The 23,062-nt window shown below is 42.2% G+C and overlaps 1 protein-coding gene across 7 annotated transcripts; it reads left to right on the plus strand.

Annotated features, from left to right (window-relative positions):
* The first annotated feature begins 2,158 nt into the window (after window positions 1-2,158).
* pfkpa (phosphofructokinase, platelet a) lies at window positions 2,159-22,194 on the plus strand. Of its 7 annotated transcripts, none has more exons than XM_047567980.1 (23): window positions 2,160-2,401; window positions 6,147-6,220; window positions 6,838-6,915; window positions 7,311-7,500; window positions 8,647-8,812; window positions 9,217-9,261; window positions 9,375-9,483; window positions 9,663-9,758; window positions 10,846-10,938; window positions 11,818-11,943; window positions 12,587-12,651; window positions 12,952-13,021; window positions 13,836-13,982; window positions 14,926-14,996; window positions 15,166-15,253; window positions 15,955-16,107; window positions 17,869-18,033; window positions 18,182-18,243; window positions 18,831-18,942; window positions 19,796-19,895; window positions 20,221-20,226; window positions 20,735-20,840; window positions 21,364-22,194. In XM_047567980.1, exons 1-23 carry the CDS (start codon window positions 2,308-2,310, stop codon window positions 21,518-21,520), a joined length of 2,373 nt encoding a protein of 790 aa, XP_047423936.1. In that variant the 5' UTR covers window positions 2,160-2,307; the 3' UTR covers window positions 21,521-22,194. The 7 variants fall into 7 exon arrangements, with proteins under 7 accessions (XP_047423941.1, XP_047423936.1, XP_047423935.1 ...); XM_047567979.1 differs by lacking the exon at window positions 9,663-9,758 and adding an exon at window positions 10,093-10,188; XM_047567978.1 differs by lacking the exons at window positions 9,663-9,758; window positions 15,955-16,107 and adding exons at window positions 10,093-10,188; window positions 17,114-17,266 and having other exon boundaries at window positions 2,161-2,401.
* Window positions 22,195-23,062: the final 868 nt, after the last annotated feature.

A 23,062-nucleotide genomic window follows, 5' to 3' on the forward strand; every position in this document is an offset into this window, starting at 1 on the left:
AAAGGGATGTAAAGGAATGTAAAGGAAGAATTCCCTCTACCAAAAGAAGTAGATTTAAAAAAAAAAAAGTAGCAGTAGTAGCACTGACAGTGATGAAGCATTTGTCATTTGCTACGTTTTCCTGGAATAATTTGAATAATAGTTATGATATTTGATGCAGCGATCAGATCACATAAAATTAATTTCCAGATCCAGATGTGAAAAATATCTTGATTTAACAATAGCTCAGTTTTCAGGCCAATTTATTTCCATTTCATTTGGGGAAAGAGGGAAAAAAAATAGAAACCACACTGAGTAGGTCATCAAAATATGTTGGAAAAAAGATGGAAAATGTGCTAGAAAATGCTTCTAAGGTGGAAACGCCTACTTAGTTGCAAATGAATCAAACATATTTATTTAAACCTGCTCTCATTGGATCATCTGAAATAAATAGATTAATTGAATAAATTCTAATGGTAAACATTTTTGCAAGACAGACAGACACAGCTATGCCTTTAAATATGATGTTTTCAGTCAGATGTACAGAATCTCACATCTGTGACATGATATTTCAGTCCCTGCAGAAGTGGTACACACTAAAAGTAGCACATATCCTTTTAAGGAAATAATTGTAGCCTCCTTCCTCATACTACTGACGTTCCACTGTGTGCAGAGTGTCTGTATGAACCAGTCTCTTCTAGATATTTCAAATGACTGAGACTTTATCTTGAAGACATGCCGGACAAAATCTCCCATATCTAACTCATGACTTGTCCCATTACACGGAAGGACAAGCAGAAAACAGTATCAACAAACAAAAGAATGACTTTGAAATAGTATTTTAAGTTACTGATTGAACTCCTCTATTTGCTTATTATGAGTATTCAGTCAAACACAGTGAAGGGAAGGTTAAATGAATCCAGGAACCGTGAAGGCCGCTAAGCTTGTATTGGAATGGTAGTAATGCATTATAGCATCAAAATCAACCAAGGTTATTTACTTTGGAACTGATCCACGTGAAATTTAAAGGGAGGAGGAAGTTCTCAAGTTTTTAAAACAAGAAATATCTGTCTGAGAGAAGGGAGAATGGCTCGGCAACCACTTCTGGCAACAAACTCTTCCCATGTTTCAGTATAAACATGGGGGCAAACCTACAGTGCTTAATTTCAGTATATAGGTTCAATGACTGTGCATTTTTACTTTCACAGTCATAGCAAAATAATCTGCAGTTTGAGTTTGAAGCCACTTGATGGAGACAGTGTGCCAAAATCTAATTTCTCTCAGGTGTCACGTTCTCCCTGAGGGATTTGGAATAAATTTACTATTGAATGTGACCTTTATTGAGAATAGACCCAAAGGCACATCAAAATTTTTCTGGCGCCAGAAAAAAATATGTAGCTGTTTCTACATATTCACAGCCCTGACTCAGAGGGTTTTAGGCCTACAGTGGGAATACATATACTACAGCCTTGTAACAAAGTGAAAAGCTACAGGAGGTTGCATCAGTGACGCAGGAGTAAAGATGATGCTTAAGCAATAAAGTAAAGAAACAACAACAAGCAACTTAGGTTGAGTAAAGATTGAATAATTGAGTCAAGCTGTGTTAAATGCAGTCGATTTTTTGTCTTGACATTCTTCGACAAGCCCACAAGAAATACACCAAAGACTATCGTAATAATACAAACATTACACAGTTAAAACACACAAATATAAATATATGAAACAATCAACATAAATGTGGGGTTTTAGAGCAAAGCAATGACACCAAGTAATAATTTGTTCATTTATTGGTTGCATTGCTACACTGTGACACTTGAAATTTGCTGTTTCTGTGTGCAGCTGGTGAACTTCTTACAGTGTGCTCTGACCTCCTTCCCGCTGCCTCCAGCTAAGCATATTTCTGACTCAACGTGGATTCAGGAACGTCAACTTCTTCGTCAGCGTGGCTGTACCATTACGCCGTGACTAAAACGCCATCAGCCACGAACGCTGGCATCTCGTGCCAGGGTATGACCCGCCCACGTATGAGCCACGCGTCTCGTGATTGCTTCGAAATCCGACCAAAGTTATCTGACGTAAGCTCTGATTGGTCCGCGGCCACGCCAATCACTCACCCTTATGCAAATCAGCGACTAGATGCGGAACAGGGGCAGAAGGAGAGAGAGAGAGACTCAGAGAGCGCATAGCGGGCATACTCAAAGTGAGGGGGCGGACGACTGCTGCCCTTCATCACTTTTCAGCACAGTTTGATACTGTTGTGCCCCCCCCCCTCTTTGGTGTTGTATTTTATCAGCTATTTATATCTATTTAATCGCCGTGAGAAAAGAAATGGCGCAGCCGGACGGCAAGAAAATCTTCTTTGAGAACCTGTCGGGAGCAGGGAAAGCCATCGCGGTACTGACGAGCGGAGGAGATGCTCAAGGTAAACTGCCGGGCTACACTTCCACAGACATAGGCTGACCCGTAGAGGGCGAAAATGCACGTCCTCTACTTGGTGTCGCCGTACCGCCCCGTGAAGCGGCGAGACTTTTGTTTTTTAATTAAATGTAAAGCGTAGTAATGTTATGTAATGTTAGGCACCATTACCCAGGAAGCCATAGCTAGCATGCTAGCCCCTCGCTAACTTGCTCACAGCATCCTCCCTCTTTGCCCCTGATTTGGTGACACTTCCGTCGCCACATGACAGAAGATGAGCGGTGGAAAATTGTTATTTTCCCCACTCAAAACACTACTATTGTATTATATATTATATTATATAATACATATACACTATAATTATCAGTATATTCTAACAACTATCTGGTTCGTGTTGGCATTAAACTATCTTCAGTTCATTTTGGCAGTCGCGAAGGTACTGCATTGCGTCTGCGTAACGTTACGTGTAGGCGTCTGACGAGCAAGATAGAAACTCCTCAACATCTCCCTCACTGACGTGTTAATTTCTCAGTTTGACTAGAGTTGAAGTCGTGGTTAAGCCAGCGGCGGGATGCCTGTGTCCTGCGTACGTGATGAGCTGCATACATCTCTCTGCTGCGTCCCTCTGCAAGTAATATGCGTCACAGAGGAAACCCTGGTCATGTGCTCACCGGCTCCTCTCTTTATTTGACTATAACTCTATAAAAAACCCGCCCACCAAAGCCACTATACTCATAGATATGAAAACGAGAATACCGCAATACTTGAATAGAAACTGACTCGCCTTTTTGGCACGGCAACGCTTGTCATCACTTAACTCTTTACAGGGTACTCATTAAAATGCTTGGATTTTCTAAATTTCATCCCTAGAGTGTTATCGCAGGATATCTGAAGACTGTTTTACTTTTGAGAATTTTTTTTCATGCATAAAATCAAGATGTATGAATTAAACTTACATGGTTCCGTGCTCTTAAGTGGTAAACAAATGTACATGTATTTAGACCAGTAGAACAGTAGTGCTGATTCAGGCACTGAATCAAAATACACATTATCACATTAGATAACATTGGGACACTTTGTCATGGTACCTAATAAAGCAGTTCATGCAGAGGTGGACCTAGAAGACCGTATTTGACTGGAGAATGTTTTCTTGAACTTCTCTGATGAAAACCACATGCTTCTAAACCTGAGAGGCACAGGGCACAATTTAAAATGTGTTCCTTGCCCCATAAAGCGTTAAAAATTAACTAACCTTAAACAATCTTTAGCTTTACTACACATTTTGAATATAGAATGCATTTGTTTATTGTCCGGTAATTAGAAAACACACCAGGATATAGTTTTGATTTCATCTTTAATTTTCGGTGGTAATGCTGTGTCCAATAGAGCAGCTGTCCAATAACCTAAAGGTTGGGGGTTCAATTCTGCCCTATCTGCCCTACTGCCCTACCCCTAGTCTGTCCATTGTGACCTTGGTCAAGACACTTAACCCACCCACCAAGATTGTGAGTGAGTGATGTTGGTGGATCATGTGGATCATGGCAACCATGTTTCCGTCAGTCTGCCCCAGGGCAGCTGTGAATACTAAGGTAGTTTACTTAGTAGAATAATGTATTCAAGGTAAAGCATCTTTGGCTACTTAGAAAAGCACCATATAAAACCTATGCATTATTTTTATTATTATTAATCCTTGTGTTGATTGAGGGATTAAATGACTTTTTGATGTGAAATCAAACGAGTTATCAAATGTTTTAATCTCTAATTTATAAAAACACTTTTCGCCCCTGTGTATAATGGGATCTTTTAATTTTCAGTATTGCTCAATCCAGGTTCCTAACCAATCATAAATAAGCAAAATTTCCTCCCCTGGAAATTCATAAAGGCTTTTCTTATGTTTACTTATATTTTCCGAGATCAGGTCTTGTACACTGTGTGACTCGCCTTCTGAGAGGACCAGCCCGTTCTCAGAAATGGGTTTGTCATCCAATGCCATAAACAAAACCCTCTCTGTGAGATTTTTCGCCTTGACTTTGTCTCCAGGAAACTTTTGTCCTCTTTTAAACTCTGCAGTGAGTCTTTCTTGCTGTTTTGTGTAGCCTTTGCCCGAGTGTCGTGACAATTTCCTACTACCACTTCACCAAACTCCCACATTACATCATTTTACAAATTACTGCCTGGCTCACTTCATTTTCCAGAGTCAAGAACTTCTACACAGCAGACATGTTTAGTCTGTTTGAGTCTGTCACGTGATTTTGGTTCCTCTTCTGTTTTGTTTTGTTTTGTTTTTCCACAGCTTTGATGCTAGCCAACCATCATTGATACAGAAGAAGAACCTGTTTTGAAACTACCACAACATGGTTTTGGTTCATGGCAGACCTAAAATAAATAAATGCATAAGATGTGATGGTTTGGAAAATGCTTTCATCATCTCAATACTGACATGAACAAGTAAACACCACACGGCTTTCCACAACTGATGGACAGGTTTTGGTGTAGTTACAGCTGTTTATAATGACTCTTAATGTTACAGCAGTGTAACTGTATTTATGAATCTGTTTTTGTATCCTGTGTTATGTCAGAATGTACTCAGTAAAGAGGGCCACTGAGTCCAGCCTGGAACATGGCGTTTAGCTCCTCTGTGGTTTGGCATTGATAAATCAATGTGTAGAGGGCGGTTTTAAAAATGAGAATTCACAGCACATACACTACAACACACACAGGGATGAAGGAGAAAAACAAAACACAACACACGAAGCTGGCCCCAGTGCAGGCCAGCGAGACTGTGGTATGCATGACAGAAGCTCAGTGTCAAAGAGCATTGTGTAGCCTTGGCTTAGTCCTTTCACTAACTCTGCGGGAGAAAGTGTCAGTCATGCAGAATGAGACGACCAAAGACAGGGACCGCCTGGGCCAATGAGTACCTCTAAATCTTCAACAAGAAAAACAGTGGATTCTTGTGTGATCATGTTTGAATTCTGCCTCAGATCTTTCTCACACTTAACTATTCCTATCGCAGTCATGATTAAACCAGGCTGTTCATTTGCACAGTTATATAACAAGGCATAGGCTGTACACTGGGCAGCGTTGTTCTGCTCCTAATATTTATGGATGAATTTCTCTCTTTCTTCTATCGTTGCCTCCACAACTGTGCTAATGGCTCTAATCATTACGTTGCTTAGTAACAGCTCTGCTTGGTTTGCATTAAGAGATGTGCTGTTCACTAGTTTGGAGCACAGAAAGGAAACTCGGGCCTTTCTTCCGTTGTTTAGAAGTCTTCTTGTCAGCCAAGTTCCTGTCAGGTTGCCATGTGCAAAGCATTATCCATTGACATTCAAGTCACAGAGCTGTGTCTGACTGGTTAGTGAGTTCATTTGGACTGGTTACAGAGTAACTGAGAGTCTGTAGGAGGAGCAAGAAAACCTTTTTTTTTTTTTTTTTTTTTTCTCAAAAAGGCAATTCTCAAGCCTCCAACAGATTACGTAAACACACAATCCAGCTGCACCCACAAACATTATCTGACAAGAAAACCCTCGAAAGAGAAAACAACATAAAATGCAGCTGCAGTTCCTTGCGAGAGAGCTGAAATAAATATATCCATGCAGATAAACTGTGGGACAGCCGTGCAAATCAAGATTTCACAATGATTCACTGCAGTTTGTTTTTGTCTCTACAGCTTAGCTTTCACTGAAGCGTTGTATTGCCCAAACACATTATAGCCATGATTTCATATTTTTAATCTTGTATTTTTCCAGGGATGAATGCTGCTGTACGTGCTGTGGTGCGAATGGGCTTATATGTGGGAGCAAAAGTTTATTTCATTCACGAGGTGAGCTCATACTCTTATTGTCATTCCTTAGACATTCTGCCACAGCCTGTATGCAAGTAATGTGTCACAACATAGGTGGGCATAAGGTTGCATGCATATAATCTCTAATGCTTAACAAGGGAGTAATTGTATTGTCATTTAACTGTCAGAACTTCACAAATTACTGTTACTACACATTCTCAACAGCAATATTGAAATGTCAGTGTATGAATACAGGGATGTTTATTTTCATGTAGCAGATGTTGGAAGAGCTTTGGGAAGCGCTGTGCTCTCCTTGTTTATCCTGTGATCCTGGCACATCTGTGCATGTGTTCATCCTGCTCACTCTGTGTGTTGTTACGTAACTAAATTGAGGCCTCTTACGAACCATCGCTCTAGTTCAGGTAGCACAGTTCTGTTCATGTGCGTAGTCTGCTCTCTTCTGCAGGTCACAGTAAGAGGATGGAAAGACAGGAAATGATTGAATTTCACATTACTGAGTAGAGTGATGATGGCCTAATGGTGCAGGGTACACTTAGCTCACTCCAGCTGTTTGTCTAATGCTGTTTGGAGTGTGCATTTGTTTGCAAAGCTGTGGTATTTATTTGCTAAGAAGCTTATTCCTTTTTTTTTGTCAGGGATATCAGGGAATGGTGGATGGCGGGGAGAACATACGGGAAGCAACATGGGAAAGTGTCTCCAGCATGCTGCAAGTGGTGAGTAATTATCATGGGCAGCATTCCACTCATCTAATGCAATTGCTGCACAAACAGTCATTGTCTCATCTCTGTACTTCTGTGCTAGGATTAGAGGTTATAGTAATCGTTCTGTAGTTCTTAAACCTAAAAACCTACAGTCAATGAAATGAGTCATCTTAATACACTGCACTGTATAAAGAAAGAACATGCAAGTCATGTGATACAGAAGGCAACACTGTTTTACGGGTTGAGATGTCATATTGTAACATGCCAACATGCATTGTGTCATTATTTGTGTACTGCAAGACACTGACAACACAAAGGACATCCATCTGAGTTCTCAACTTCAGGTCACAAAAAACAGAATGAGAGGAGCTAAAGACAGTTCCACACTTTGTCCTCATTGTCATCAGGGCGGGACCGTTATCGGCAGCGCCCGCTGCAAAGAGTTTCGCTCTCACGAAGGACGGCTGAAGGCAGCTCACAACCTGGTGCAGCGCGGCATCACCAACCTATGTGTGATCGGTGGAGATGGCAGCCTGACTGGAGCCAACCTCTTCAGGGAGGAATGGAGCGGGCTGCTGGGAGAGCTGGTAGAGCAAGGTAGTGGAGAAGCATGAACCTCCTCTGTGATTTACTCTAGTAGGGTACTTTAGAAATGTTCAGAAACAAACCTTATCTTAACTTGTGTTGAGTATTTTGTTTCCATGCTACATCACCCGCTACTATAGAGGGTTTTCGTGGCGCATCATCAGCACATTGTCAATCCGGAGGTCGCCATCTTGGAGGCTCTCAGCAAGGCAAACATAGTAGTAGATCATGGAAAATTGTTGTATCAATCGGGCAGGCCGTGAAAGACATTTAGAATTTTATAGACTGCCAAAAGTTATTAGAGGAAAGGAGGTGAATTGGTTAGCGAAGCTAAACCAGTATCTACGAGACAAAAGGCCGGACAACATACGAATTTGTTCAGCCCATTTCTTGTCAGGTAATTGAAACAGCAGCAGTTCTTAAGTAACTTTCTAGTGTAATAATAATATAATTCATATCAAGCTACCACATTATTGACCTTTATCTGATTCTGATTTCATTTAATAGCCTGCTACAGTAGCAACACCTTCTTAGAGTGTAGAGCTAAACTCTGCTGTATTTCACATTGTATTCCAGGTCCAAGTGTGATCTTTATCAAAACGATGACCCAGATTGGGTGCCGTCTGTTGGAATGACAAGAATGACCTGTCATTCCTGTCATCACAGATAACCTGTCCTGTCATTCCTCGTCATCATTGCACTAGAACATTAGTTAAAAGATGTCAACATTTCAATTACCTGACAGGAAATGAGCCTAGACCCTGGTTTAGCTTCACTAAACACAAGCAACTCAGTTTCTCTGATAACTTTTGGCATTGTTCTCCCTGATTTGTAATAACCCTGGGCAGTCTATAAAATTCTAAATGTTTTTCATGGCCTGTCTGGTTGGTACAGCCAAATCACAGCAATAATTCTGGATTGATGACGCACCAATGACATGTTGTGAAAACCCTCTATTATCAGACGTTTCAGTCTGTTTTGAATTTTTTGAATTTTGAAAATCGGAAGGAGTTCCTATTAAAGTTTCACAGTAACCAACTGTTTATGTTCTTCCCTGAGCTTAAGAGCTTCCATTGTTGCAAATCTTATAATATTACAACGAACTGTGAGAGTAACCTGGAAAAAACACTAACTCAGCTCTGATCCCGACTCTTTCAGGCTTGATCGAAGCTGATGCTGTCCAGAAGTACTCCGCCCTTCACATCGTGGGCATGGTTGGCTCCATCGACAACGACTTCTGTGGAACTGACATGACAATCGGCACAGACTCAGCTCTGCATAGAATCATCGAGGTGGTGGATGCTATCATGACAACTGCACAAAGGTGAGGGGAAGCAGCTGCACCATAGACTGGCAAATTAAAGATGGGAAAATTAAATTTCCACTGACAGGAGAAGTGCATAACATTGACCATCTTGCGATATTACAATATTCTGCGAGAACTACCGGACCTGATGTTTGTGTGGATGTTACTTTGTGTGGTTTTACCTCTCCCCCTACCCTGCTCACGTACCCCTCCCCTAACCCATAAGACCTAAAGGCCCCCCACTAACAACACCGTTACCATTTTCTGATGAGTCACTATGTTAGAGACACAAGGAAGAACTACATAATACTAGGATTGGTGTATATCGCTGCATTTAGCCTCATTTCAACTCTGTGAGGAAATCACTCCACTGCTGTGTTAATCAAATGATCTTCTAACTCATATTTCTTCTTATCTGTCAGTCACCAGAGGACGTTTGTGTTGGAGGTCATGGGCAGACACTGCGGGTAAGAATACTTAATAGCAGATCCAAGCAGATCCATTCCTCAGGAAGTAGAGGCAGAGACCTTTATCACCTCTGTTTATACACAAAGTGTGCTGTCTGTTTGTGTCATCTCAGCTACCTGGCCTTGGTGAGCGCTCTGGCTTGTGGTGCAGACTGGGTGTTGATCCCTGAAATGCCTCCAGAGGACGGCTGGGAGGAGAAGATGTGTCAGAAACTGTCTGCGGTAACACAGTCAGATTATACCAGTGTGCATGCTGTGTAATGTTTTATTTAACTTGATGATGATGTTATTTTTCTGCAAACTCCAGACTTCTAAATCAAGAAGAGAAGACGGATGATTAGGCTCCTATGTTTTACCGTGTTTTACCTTCTTTGAAAACAAGACAATTTTCTATGATTCAGACCCGTTCCAGGGGCACAAGGCTGAACATAATCATAGTTGCAGAAGGAGCCATTGACAGGCATGGGAAGCCTATAACCTCTAGTTTTGTCAAGGAAGTGAGTACCTGAGTGTGAAGAAAGGGGAAGCCAGAAGCATGGAGACTGGACTGATGGAAACCAGCGTTCCGAGCCAGAGTTACAATTAATTTACAGCGTCCTAATTCCATGATAACAATGTGCTGACAAGCAATAATAAAAGCAGGATGCTGCTTATTACAAAGCGTGAACAGAAGCTGTAGCAACATCCAGACTTTTTATTGTCAGAGACTCTGTCCTCAGCTCCCAGACTGTCACCGTCATCCAGCCTCCTGTGCTTCTGAAAGCCCACGTCACAGCCACAGTCTCAGTTTTTCTGTCATGTTGTTTCTCCACCACCTCCACCACCTTGTAGAACCGAGCAGGGATGAAAAGGCTGAATATCATAATTGTAGCCGAAGGGGCGATTGATCGTAACAACAAGCCCATTACCACTGACTATGTAAAGAATGTAAGTACAGAGCTTGTGTGTCGCAGTGTAACAAGTTCCAGCTTTCGACCTCTACTACTGTACTGCTGCCCCGGTGTGGCTTTGACTCTTGTTGCTGTGTTTCTGGAATGCTCTATCAGTCACACTTGCTAGTTTGGTAAGAAGGCTTTCACCATACTCTACTACCACACCTATGAGACCCCCTCACTGAACCTCAACCCTGGCGTTCGTAAAGTCACATTTCCTTTATGAAGAACTGCTTCACACATAGTTTAAAATGTTGGATTGGATGGATTATCACAGAATGCCATCACCCTCCACTAACATTTTTTTTTTTATATGTGGGACTGAATTTTCTTTTACAGTACTGGAAGATTTCTGTTTAATTTTGCTCTTCCTTGCCTGGGATCCTATGAGCCAAACTCTCCCCACTAACATGACTGAAAAATTAGAATGGCTTGCTTGTGCTTTGCCGTTTCCCCTTCTCTTCAGCTTTCATATTGTTGTTTTTATGTTTCATTGTGTTATGTTGATTTATGTACCGTGTGTATTTATGCATATTCATTTGTTTCAAGTCATAGTTATATTACAGATATAATTTTACATTTAACTGCATTACTAATACGCGTTAGAAGCAAAATACATGATGTTAAATGTGTGCATTTTATTTCCTGTTAGCTCGTTGTAAAATGCTTGGGTTTCGACACACGAGTGACAATCTTGGGGCATGTGCAAAGAGGAGGGACCCCATCGGCCTTCGACCGCATCTTGGTACGTTGATCATTTTTTTTAGGTTCATAAATTGAGTTATTTCCCAAAAAAAAAAAACATTCAGCTTCTGTAACATAGATGGTTATATCAGTGACTGTACATAAAGATGTATGAACCCTGCATGGTTATGGCCACACATTTCCTGGCTGGATAGTGGCTGCCATCTTGGCGGTGTCTGACTCCACCGAACTCCCAGCTAATTAATAAAATAAATAAATAAATAAACAGTTGGAGTTTGAGTGGAGCTGAGGTGAGGGTGGATGACAGGGCAGAAATAAACAGCTTATTTCTTAGCATGCAGGTTTATGGTGATTATCTCACTTTTGGAGTCAGTCTCAAGCTACAGTTTCGAATACACCCCTCCTTTAAATTAGTTTTCTCAATTTACAAATAAACTGATAAAAGAATAATTACTTTGAGCCGTAACAGAACATTTTGTGACATGATTTTAGAAATCATAATCCTGTTGAATGCATTTTATTTTTCTCGTTTTAGTCCAGAATTAATTTTTGCATTGTTACATGTATAGACATATATAGACACATGTTCACACATTTACGATGACGTTCTCACTAGTTGTCTATCTCTTGTTTAGTCTTGTGTCTGAGGAGAAATGTCCTCTGCTTTTAGGTTAAGCACATTAACAGATTTATGGCTCAGCATGAGCTGCCCTGCATCCCAGAGTGGAAGAAGTCTTGATGTTTACTGCAAACAAACCACAAGTTTAAAAGATAGCTAAAAGAAATATATGCAGTTTTGGATTCAGAGTGAGAACGAGAAAAGCCTCAGCCAGGAAATAACGTGTCAGTAAAAAAACATGAGCGTGCATGAGCAACAAAGTGACATAGTGTCATATATATGTGTCCGTGGCACACACAGGCCAGTCGTATGGGTGTGGAAGCTGTTCTTGCACTTCTGGAAACCACAGCCAACACGCCGGCCTGTGTCGTCTCTCTGTGCGGGAACCAGTCGGTTCGCCTGCCTCTCATGGAGTGCGTACAGATGGTAAGTGCTGCACTGCGCTGGAACCAGTCCAAGACTGGCACACATTCAGTCCACATGCACACACACATTTTTAAAGAAACTAAAAAAAGAGAGAGGGGCAGAGTCAGTGGGGACAGGGAGCTTAAGTAATGATGACAAACAGTGCAGCCAATTGCGCCTGGAGTGCACTAATGTTCACGAGTCGTATTGTTTGAGAGGCAGTTAATGATCACTGTGAAGCATTTGGCAGAGTCGTCGATGACTGTCTGTATGATGATGTAAAAGGGGCCCATCTCCATAGAAATGCACAAAGCAGCTTTGTTGTTGTACTTGCCTGTCATGTTTGAATGTTGACAGAAGATATTGCAACTGGTATTTTGAAGACAGGCATTTTTTACAGTTCAAAACTAGTTAACATGTAAATCATTTTCTTTTTATCCCTGAACGGATGATCTATTTACTCTGCTGTTGTTTTCTCACTCTACTTTACTTGAGGGCAATTAGTCCAACATTCAGCAATTGTTCCACTTACAATAGACGCTTAGAAGATCAAAGTCTTTACTTGCAGATATTTAATCTTGGCTGATGTAGATTAAATACCATTGCAGCACTTGTGTAGATGCAGGAAGTGCAGTGTGTAAAATGCTCTTTTGTTTCCCCTCAGACTCAAGAGGTTCAGAAGGCCATGGACCAGAAACGGTTTGAGGAGGCTGTGAGGCTGCGGGGCAGGTATGAGTGATGGATCAATCTGGTACATCAAAGCCCATCACTTCCCTGAAGATCAAGCCATGGCACTCAGACTCAGTTTGATGTTGCTTACTGTAGATGGGTGTGAAAGGGGAAGTGGATCAGTGTGCTATTTTAGAGACACCACCAGTCTGCTGTTTACTCTGAATAATCAAGATAAAGAGCAACGTTGAAAAGAAAGTGTATCCCCCAGTATTGATCCTTATGTTGCATCTGCTCCAGTAACACTTGTGTACATGTGTTTAAACAGATGAGCTGAGTGTGTCTCCGCTTTTATTGCAGGAGCTTTGAAAACAACCTGAGGACGTACAAACTGCTGGCTCACCGTAAACCGGAATCCGAACTGCCAGTTGTAAGTCATCTTGTCGACAGTGACTGTGCTGAAAGCTTTGTTTGTTCGCTCCAAACACCCACACAAATTAAAAAGTAGGTTTTAAAGCAGCACAGACATTGGCAGGGCGCTGCACAACATCCCTCGAGAACAGGTTTGTTTCTTAAGAGTCAGTGCAGCCTCCCTGAGCCACTGAGATGTTCAATATTTTATTAGACTGTCCTCAGGTTCTGCCTTTCAATAATGACTCAGCTCCAATGCACTTGGCTGCTCTTTTCAGAGATAGCCTTACAAAGCACGGCTCTCTTACTGACTACTGATTATTTCTGTAAATTTATGCATAGCTTTTATCAGTCCTACAGAGTCAGTTTCTTGATGTTCATTATGAAATTGGTGGAAAGCAGTAATTGTAGTAAGGTTCATATGTGGCTCAGTGCTGGCCTGCTGTGTAGTGATATCAGATGACACCTGGCTCCCCTGCTGCAGGAAGGCCAGTTGAGCCCTGCCAGGAGCTGCTGCTGCCGTGGCTCCAGAGGAGGTAGCTCAGACTGAAGATCAGTGAAGTGTAGAGGCAACGTGGCCAGACTCCACTCTTTGGAGCTCGCCTCAGGGTTCGGCTCCCCCTGTGTGTGTGATCATGACCGCTGTCGCCCCAGCGTGTGGCTGAGAGCACACTAGAGCCATTTATTGATTCCCACTGTAGAGTTTGATCAACTGTCCTCCCACATACACTCTGTTATTAGGTGGGATTAGTTAAACTGCAGCTGCAGTTATCAAACCATCACATTTGATGTATTATATACTGTGCGGAACATGTTGACTTTTATGCTTTCAGAGCAACTTCAACGTGGCGGTGTTGAACGTTGGGGCCCCTGCAGCGGGCATGAATGCCGCCGTGCGTTCGGCCGTCAGGGTGGGCATCTCCGAGGGGCACAAGATGTTTGCTGTCAGCGATGGGTTCGAGGGATTCTACAAAGGACAGGTGAGTCCTATAAAACTGCCACACGATTCATGTAATCAAACATTCATGTTGTTATTCAACGAGAGAATGCAGAAGAGAATTGGCTCAGCTTGATGTGAGTCAGAGAGTGCACAGTCACTGTTAGCTCCCTGACTGAAGAATAATCAGGGAAAACCCAGGGGATAATCTGGCCAGATTAATGTAAACCAATTACCCTCACTGGCTCTTCCTCCTCTGCTCTGCTCAGTCAAAGCTGATGCACTACCACAATAATCCAGTAGAAGGCAACAGAGTACATGAATGATTAGTCAGTTTCTCATTTATCAATTCAGTGTAAACAGTTTTGAATTCAAAGTCTTGTGGAAAGTGAACGCCTGTAATTGACTGTAAACTGATACGTTACTATTTCTTTGTTCCATAACTGGTAGAACCGGTTCCACTCTAACCCTCCTCTACCCTCTTTTGACCTTCTCCCTGTGAGAAACCTTACCTCCCTGCAGCCCGAGAACAGCACGTAACGAACAACCTGACCATTTATCTCCATCAAAATGTCTCCAACATCACTGGTTAGTTAAACATCAGCCCGTGCAAGCCCTGGCCGTCTGAAATCAGACTGTGCCAACTGACCCCAAAAAGGATTAGACCACAGGGAGTAATGGATTTCTACAATTCAGTGCTCGGAAACTCTGAGTGGAAACACAGTCCACTATAATGTCGGAGAGTGTTCCCGGCAAATTAACTCTGCTTTTTCACAATCTCTGCACTGAGACCTCAGGAGAGTAAGAAATTACACAACTGTAGCTGACAGAGAAGGTGTGATTTATTAAGGTGTGTTTAAACAAGCCGTAACAGGACTCGTACATTTACATTAGAGTCAGTGATTTTGACCTTCTGCAGTATTTCTCTGTAGTATTTAAAACATGATGTTTCAATAAGAAGGTTGCATGTATCGTTTTACCCTCAGATTAAAGAGATTAAATGGGCTGATGTCGGAGGATGGACAGGACAGGGTGGATCTCTGCTGGGAACCAAAAGGTAAAACCAGATGCAGCAGCAACTAATCTCCATTAAAGATGTAGTTGTAGACGTAGTCTAATACTGTTACAAATTATCTTCAAACTTAGAAACAATGTCATGGCTACCTGATAACGCTTTCAATGACTTTGCATATGTTAAAATCACAGTTGTATTTTTTCTTCCTTAGAACTCTTCCCGCAAAGCATGTTGACAAAATTGCAGAGCAGATGCGCAAGTACAATATAAATGCACTGCTGGTAATTGGTGGATTCGAGGTATGTTTTATTTTGTCCTTATTAGTTCATCAGCTTTTTTAATATGTCCGACTAGATGCTTCTCTCCTTTGATTTTGTCTACAAATTCATAAGATAAGATAAGATGTCATAAGATAGTCCTTTAATTTATCCCATACAGCTAGAAAAGACAGGAAGTAATGTTAGAACAACATGTGTGGGAATATAATACAGTTTAATGTTGATCTCTTCCATCAGTTTTACCTGATTTTATTTCAGCTCACCGCCATATTGTCCTATGTGATCATGCTTCAGTCATTTATTTTTGCCTAAAACTGGAACAGTAGAGCTAACATGATTACAGTACTGTTACCGTATAAAAAAAGAAGGAATCTTACTTATTTTAATGAAAGGTAATATGATGGTTTGATCTGAACTGGAAACAGAGAACATCTGCTTTTCACCAACCATTTCACGCTCTCCTGGTTAGATGCCCACCAGCTTCAATGTTCCTGTGATGTATGCAAGTAAATGAGTTCTGTACTGTTTGAGTGGGGGTGTATGTGGAGTGGTACCTGTCTGTTTCGCTGCTGTCCGTTGTGATAGGCCTGGCTCCTCCCCTTGGCATCCCTACACTTGTGTCTTTCCCTCCCTTGTGGCAAGTAGCACCTCTCAACCAAGAACCAAACCTGCCAAACTCCCTCCCGTATACACCCTAAATGCCCTTGGCTCTGCCCTTGCAGGCCTTGCTGTCACTGCTGGAATTGTTAACGGCTCGCGGGAAATATGACGAGTTCTGTGTGCCCATGGTCATGGTCCCAGCCACTGTCTCCAACAATGTGCCGGGCTCAGACCTCAGCATTGGCGCTGACACGGCCCTGAACGCCATCACTACTGTAAGTGATGGGGCCTGGCAACAAGAATAGATGATCTCAGCATTACACACACACCCAAACACAAACATGCTCACATAGCAAACCAGCAGAGCAGACACTTTGTTTTCACAAGCCAGTCAGGAGATTATTTGGATTCTTGTTAACAGTGGAATCTGCCACATCTTGCACGAAGCTTCATTAAAAACAAATGAGTCAGGTCTGCACTGAGGCATGTCGGGTGAAGGTAAAACCCAGCTGCAAAGTAGGGTCTCTCTGTTCTCGCTCAGGTAAGTAAGTAAGTGAGTGACAACGTGGAGGCATGCTGTGAGGTGCACAAGTGTCGTGACCGCCATGTGTGCTCTGCCTGCCCTTCCTCCCAGACTGTGTGCTCGTGTTTGTGTGCTGCCACGTCATCAACATCCACACGGATGGTTAGGAGCATGCAGGTTTTGTCTAGTCCACTCACACTAGTTCATCCACAGATCACAAACTAACAGCCTGTAGTTCAGATATCATGAACTATTTTTCACGTAGGAGCCGTAGAGTGGCATCTCTGAGCTTGAATCTTAGCTTGACCGTCATCTTCTTCATCTCCGTTCTTCTGTGTATGCAGACTTGATCAGTGCTGCTTGCCTGCACATATCTCTCAAAAGCAGATATGGTCGTCCTGTGTCGTCTCACTGCATTGAGTCGCTCACAAACACACAACTCCGTCCTATCTCTTGTCTTTCTGTTCTGTCTTTCCCTGTCTGTCATTCGTCTCTTTCTTCTGTCCGTATCAACCTTTCTACAACTCGTTTTGTCCTTTCCTTTCTTCACTTTGTTCTCCACCACTCTGTCCACACGTCCGTCCTCTTATCCTTTCTGCCAAAGGGAAGCCACAAACGCTATCACACGGAAAGAGCCGGAATGGCAGGATACGCTCCCGCACAACCTGAGAGAGGTTCCCCCCGCTCTCTCTCTCTGTCTCTCAGCGGCCCGGCCCTCTGAGTGGCACTAATGCGTTTTCTATATACTGCCGCTTCAGGCGCTTGAGAGTCTGCTGCAGCTGTATGATGCTCGCGCTGCCTATGAGGAGTTTTGCATCCCGATGTGTATGCTGCCTGCCACCATAAGTAACAATGTACCCGGCACAGATCTAAGTATCGGGGCAGACACGGCCCTCAATGCCATCGTAGAGGTAAGGCAGTCGAAAACCGCCGCCGGCACAGCTTTGTTCGCTCTGTTCACGATACTTGTGCAAAAAAGGATCAAAATGACATGTGATATTGAATCGGGGAATTTGATGGTCCAGTGCTAACACTGGTTACGAAATCTGATATACAGCGTTAAACATTTCCACTATCAGTCACCTGATATATCTGATTATCAACATCAAAACAAAACTTCACCTCCAGCTCAGGTTGATATAAACACACATTTTCCATTTGAATTATGAATGTTTTACCATTTGATGTGCTCTCTCTCATCCTCCTCAGGACTCCAGTCTTATCTGGTGACCACAGCATTTATAGCCTGAATCTGTTGTTGAAATGTACCAAGTTGGCTGTTGTGCATTTTGCTAAACAAGCATGCTGTTTGTGGAATGTCTTACTTTACCAGTGTATGACATTACAACCGTCACACATGTAGTCTTAAGAGTTTTACTTTTTTCTTTGACATATATCGAACATGAACTCAGCAGCAGAGACACACACACACACATATCAGTGGATAAATAATTGAGCTTGTGTTAATCCCTCATGTGTGCTGACGTTGTGAGCTTATGTGCGTGTGTGTCAGACTTGCGACCGCATCAAGCAGTCAGCTAGTGGGACCAAGAGACGCGTGTTCATCATCGAGACTATGGGAGGCTACTGTGGCTACCTGGCCAGCGTAGGGGGCCTGGCTTCTGGGGCCGATGCCGCATATATCTTTGAGGAGCCTTTTGACATCAGAGACCTGCAGGTAACAAACCCATGAGGACTACATGGAAGCTGTATGAATTCATGCATGTCTTGCTTCATCCACTAGAGGGCATTCAAACTCAATTTTAAAGCAGCTCCACTACCACCTCCTGTGTAACATAACTCATATGTACTGTTTCTTCCCACAGGCCAATGTTGAGCATCTGACAGAGAAAATGAAGACCACCATTCAAAGAGGACTGGTCCTCCGGTAAGAAAATGACAAGCACTGTACCTTTTCAAAGCCACATCTCATGGTGCAGAAAAGTTAAAAGTTAGATATGGATGACATGTAAACGTTTTAATGTACACAGACTGGGAAACTTTTGGACCTGGCGATCATGTGAATGTTACTTCTACGTGTACCACCCGCCTTGATAATGTATTGACCTGGCCTCCAAATTCACTAGATCCCAAACTGATCATCTATCTGTGGGATGATCCACAGAGGCCCCTCCCCTCAATGCATAAGATTAAAAGACCTAAAACTAACAACATTCTGTTTCCAGACACCACAGGACACCCTCAGAAGGACCATGTTCATTCTCTGATGAGTCACAACTGTTTTGGGAGACCTACACAATATTAGGACATATAATGTTATGCCTGATCAGTGTATAACCTTAAGCTGCTTGTTTAGGAAACCGATCTTATGATGATGTCAGCAGTTTAACAGCTGACATTTTACTGCACTGCTCTCATCAGTGACGTCATTATAATATAACCCTAAACATGAAAACACGCAGTTATCGTGCCTATAATAACAGTTTGTATTACTCTGTGTGTGTGTGTGTTTAGGAATGAGAACTGTAATGACAACTACACAACAGACTTCATCTATCAGCTGTACTCTGAAGAAGGGAGGGGAGTGTTTGACTGCAGGAAGAATGTGCTGGGACACATGCAGCAGGTAGGCCCATCTCCTCTTTCACACTGACTAATTTAACAATTCCTGCAGACTACAGAATTTTAATCATTTCCATATTTGTATCATGAATATGCTGATTACCAGATCACATGGGTGGTCTTTGTTGTAGTTTGGATTTCCGTGTCTTGAGATTAGTGCAGATAAAACTGGATCAAACAGAAATTTAATGATCTCTGAGGAGAAATTTGTTTGTGCCTACATCAAATAATGGGATGCAGAAAAAGACTGTAGATTGGGGAATAGAGAAGACTTAACAAATATACTTTATGTATGTATCAGAATCATTGAGTGCATATAAAGACGGATGAGCCCATAAGTTTAATGAAGAGCAGGTTTGAGCATCGCCAGTTCGGTTATTAATAACCTGTCCAAACTTCCTCTAGACTCAGTGGTGTTTGTTCATACTGTGCTCTGTTCAACTTCCCCAGTTTCACAGAAATGCTGCACTTATTTTAGACGTTTTTTCTTACTCTCATGAACCTGACTGGCTATCATGTCATCTGTTAATTATTATAATGATTATTCACATCCTGCTTCTATAGCGTCAAATAAGTAACTACCACCAGCATTATATATATTACCTAAAATGATGGAAACTATCTTTGGAGAAAAAAAATGATTTGACAAGCGTTTTAACTTTTAGTTTGGTCCCACTCACTAAAATAGAGGAGCTATGCTAATGCTAATTCACTTCTGTGGAGCTCTGCGTATGACTCTTGTGTGGAAGTTTTGGAGGAACTGCAGTTTCCTCCACTTCTGCGTTGGCTTCATTTTTAACCCCTGGAGGTCGTTGCTTCCTGTTGTTGCTGTGACACCTTTGAAATTCTTTTAAAAGGGAGGAGCGCCATCTCCGTTTGATCGTAACTTTGGGACCAAGATCTCAGCCAAGGCGATGCAGTGGGTTTCCAAAAAACTGGTGGAGACGTTCAGACAAGGTGAGGTTAATGTCCCACTTCCCTTGCTATTAGCAGCTGAGCCGTGGTAGTGGATCCTCCCTCCCTACAGAGGCGTGTGAAGCAGATCTGTCATGGAGTCACTCCGCCGGGCATTTTGATGTATATTACTCTTTTCAAAGGGAAATGAATTATTGATCATTTGCACCCATCACTGTAACCATTTGATAAGAGTTGACCATACAAACTTTCTCATTTCACAGATAATAACTGTGAGTGATGTATGATACTCGTGCGCATGCAAATTAAAGTAAAAACTCCTCTTTGTTTTTTTATGTCTATTTCTCTTACACATGGATGACATAAGATGAAGGTAAATCTTTTTTCTTCACGCTGGCTCCATGACCATCTACATCTTTATATTTAGCTCCATGTCCCTGTGTGTCGTTGTCCTTGTTGTTTCATATCTTATAAAGGCTTGTACAGACACATGTGGGGTATAGCTTTAATTTGCCCATGCTCTACAGATTTCTCAGCAGCCACCATGCAATGCTGTTTCCAGCTCATGAGTCATCTGATATCAACTGACTGGAAATGTGCAAGCATGAACGAGTAAAGCACATGTTTCTTTTCCCTGCTTTGCCCCACATTTTCCTGTGTCTGTAGCACTTCATGTTGCTTCTTAGTATTTTCTGTATCATCATGTATTAGTATTTTCTGTAGTCACCCTGTAAATCCACACTGCAGCTTTTCTATTTAGAATCTTCAAGAAAGCCACTAGATAGTAAAAGAAAACGCTGTACAAAAGCTTATACACAGAAAAACGTTGTTTAACACGTTCCCGCGTTTCCAGCTCTCATTGCTACGATGTTTCTGTGCAGGCCGAGTGTTTGCTAACACCGAGGACAGCTGCTGTCTGCTGGGGATGCGCCGCAGGGCTCTGGTCTTCCAGCCTGTCGTGCAGCTCAAGGAAGATACCGACTTTATGTACGTATCACGCTAGTTTGAACTTAAAGGGAGCGAGAGGCAGGGGAGGGGGCCTTTGAAAACAGATGTGTGATGTGTCTACTGTGGCGCCAAAGTCTGAGGAAGCCTGCAGTACAAACTGGGGAAGAGTCTGAAATGTGATCGGTTAGAAGTCAGGGAGGGTCCAGTGACACTCCACACGGTGGAGTTGTATTCTGGGAAAAATAGGTTCCATCAGTTTTGGAGCTTGACCCTTCACCCTGTTTAATCTCTCTTGTGAAGTCCCCCGTCTTTAGTGTAGTAATGTATCATTGGAACAGCCCTTTGAAATGCTTTGTAGTGCCAGCAAGACCCAAAAAAATACACGTTTTTCTCCACAAATGAACTGATGAATTGAGAAGATATTTGGTAAAAGCAGTTCTAAGTTTGTTGCCCTCATTTGTTTAAATAACCCTAAATGCCTCCTTCAAGTAGATTCTAGAGCCAATGCTGGAAGATGAACATTTCCACAAATCTTATGTGCGTTTCCTTCATCCTCCTACAGTCACAGGATCCCCAAGGAGCAGTGGTGGCTGAAGCTGCGTCCTCTCATGAAGATCTTAGCCAAGTACAAGACGAGCTACGACGTCTCTGACTCCGGACAGCTGGAGCACGTCGTCCGCAACCGACCCAAAGAGTCGGACGCTTCAGTAGCCATGTGAAGGCCCTAAAACCCCAGTCCGTGTGTAAGACTGAAAGTCTGCGAGGCGTCAGTCTATGTGTTGTTAAAGATCTCCAGTAACAACGTGAACACCTTGTCTCTCTGTGGCTACATTATGTGTTCATTTCTTGCCCGTTATTTCCTCCAGCGCAGCTCCCGTCCGTTTTGTCTTCACGTCGCGCCTCTGCAGCGCTCCCGTCGTCAAACTAGCACGACGCTCTTGCAAACACATGCACAGCTGCCCCCGCCATGCATCTACGTGTCCTCGCTGACCTCGATGTTTAGTGTCACCGTTGTTTTTAAATTTGCACTTTCTCTGTCTCAAGTTGCTTAGTCAGGCTCTGATTCCAGAGCTGCACAAGGACAGAATAGACACTGTATCTGCAGTAAAGACCAGTGTGTGAGTGTCTGCCTAGAACCAGTGTGGGGTTCAGCATATTTATGTGAGACTGATGCAATACAGTTCTGCTGCTGCAATTCAGGAGAACTGTGTGCTGTGCTTTACACTGAAACTAATATTTATCTTTTTAACATTGTTTATTTTGCTTGTAAACATGGATATATTAATAATTGTAGGCACTGCTGTCCTGAGTAGCTGTCTGTTGTATTGCACCAACAAGTTAGACGTGTAAGAGAATGTTTCCCACAGAATAAAATCAGACTTGGAGAAGTGTACTCTTGGTTTTCACTGGCTTATTTATCATTTATTTAGCCCGTTTAGTTTTCTCATTTTACGTGGCTCTAAAATTGAACAGATCTTTATTTTCTGGTGTCGCAGTGTCATAAATACTCTATAAAACCCAGTTTTTATGGTTGAACAATTTCATCAATGGACAAATTGAATGAATGAAAAAAATGTCTCCATCAAATTATGTTTTTGAGTCCAGGAGTCAAACTTAAAAGTTTGAAAGGCCAGATCCTCGATAAAAGTTGTTGTAAAATCTGTGAGAGAGACAAACCAATTTCATGTGGACACAAAATGGACATGAAAAAGCAGAAAAGCATCTGACAACACAGAGATGTAAACTAAAGACAAAGACACACACACCTGCCACAAATAAGTGCAAAATTACCTCAAGGAAAAGGTGTAAAAAAGATCACAAAGAGACTTTAAAGAGATGTAAAAATAAAAACCTAATAAGCTAAAGGGAGATGGAAAATGAGACAGAAACAGGTTACAAAGAGATGTAAAATGAAAGAAACAAATGGTTTACAAAGAGACACAAACCAAAAAAACGGAGGAATCAAATCAAAGAGACTTTAAATAGGTTCATCATAGCAACCACAAAACCCCTCGTGACCAAATAGCTGCATTAATCATTTTAATCTTTCAGTGAGTCTGAAGAAGAACGGTTCACGATAGTTGTGTTGGATTCCAGTTCAGATGTAGAACAAAGTGAACGACCGTAAAGGCAGCAAATGAAAACTGTGAATTAATATCGGGATCATCTGGTTTGGAAACATTTGAAAAGTGTGGTGATTTTTCCTGACGGACAAGTGAGAAAAGTGACGCTCGTCTCGGAGCCAGCAGATGGCGACAGAG

This window comes from Mugil cephalus, chromosome 18 (genome assembly GCF_022458985.1).
Source record: "Mugil cephalus isolate CIBA_MC_2020 chromosome 18, CIBA_Mcephalus_1.1, whole genome shotgun sequence".
Taxonomy (NCBI): domain Eukaryota; kingdom Metazoa; phylum Chordata; class Actinopteri; order Mugiliformes; family Mugilidae; genus Mugil; species Mugil cephalus.

Excerpts from the sequence above, each read along its gene's own strand:
- pfkpa (XM_047567980.1), top strand. The coding sequence starts at position 2,308 with ATGGCGCAGCCGGACGGCAAGAAAATCTTCTTTGAGAACCTGTCGGGA. Across the intron at positions 2,402-6,146 it reads GAGCGGAGGAGATGCTCAAG|GGATGAATGCTGCTGTACGT; the intron begins GTAAACTGCCGG and ends GTATTTTTCCAG. Across the intron at positions 15,254-15,954 it reads TGGTAATTGGTGGATTCGAG|GCCTTGCTGTCACTGCTGGA; the intron begins GTATGTTTTATT and ends CTGCCCTTGCAG.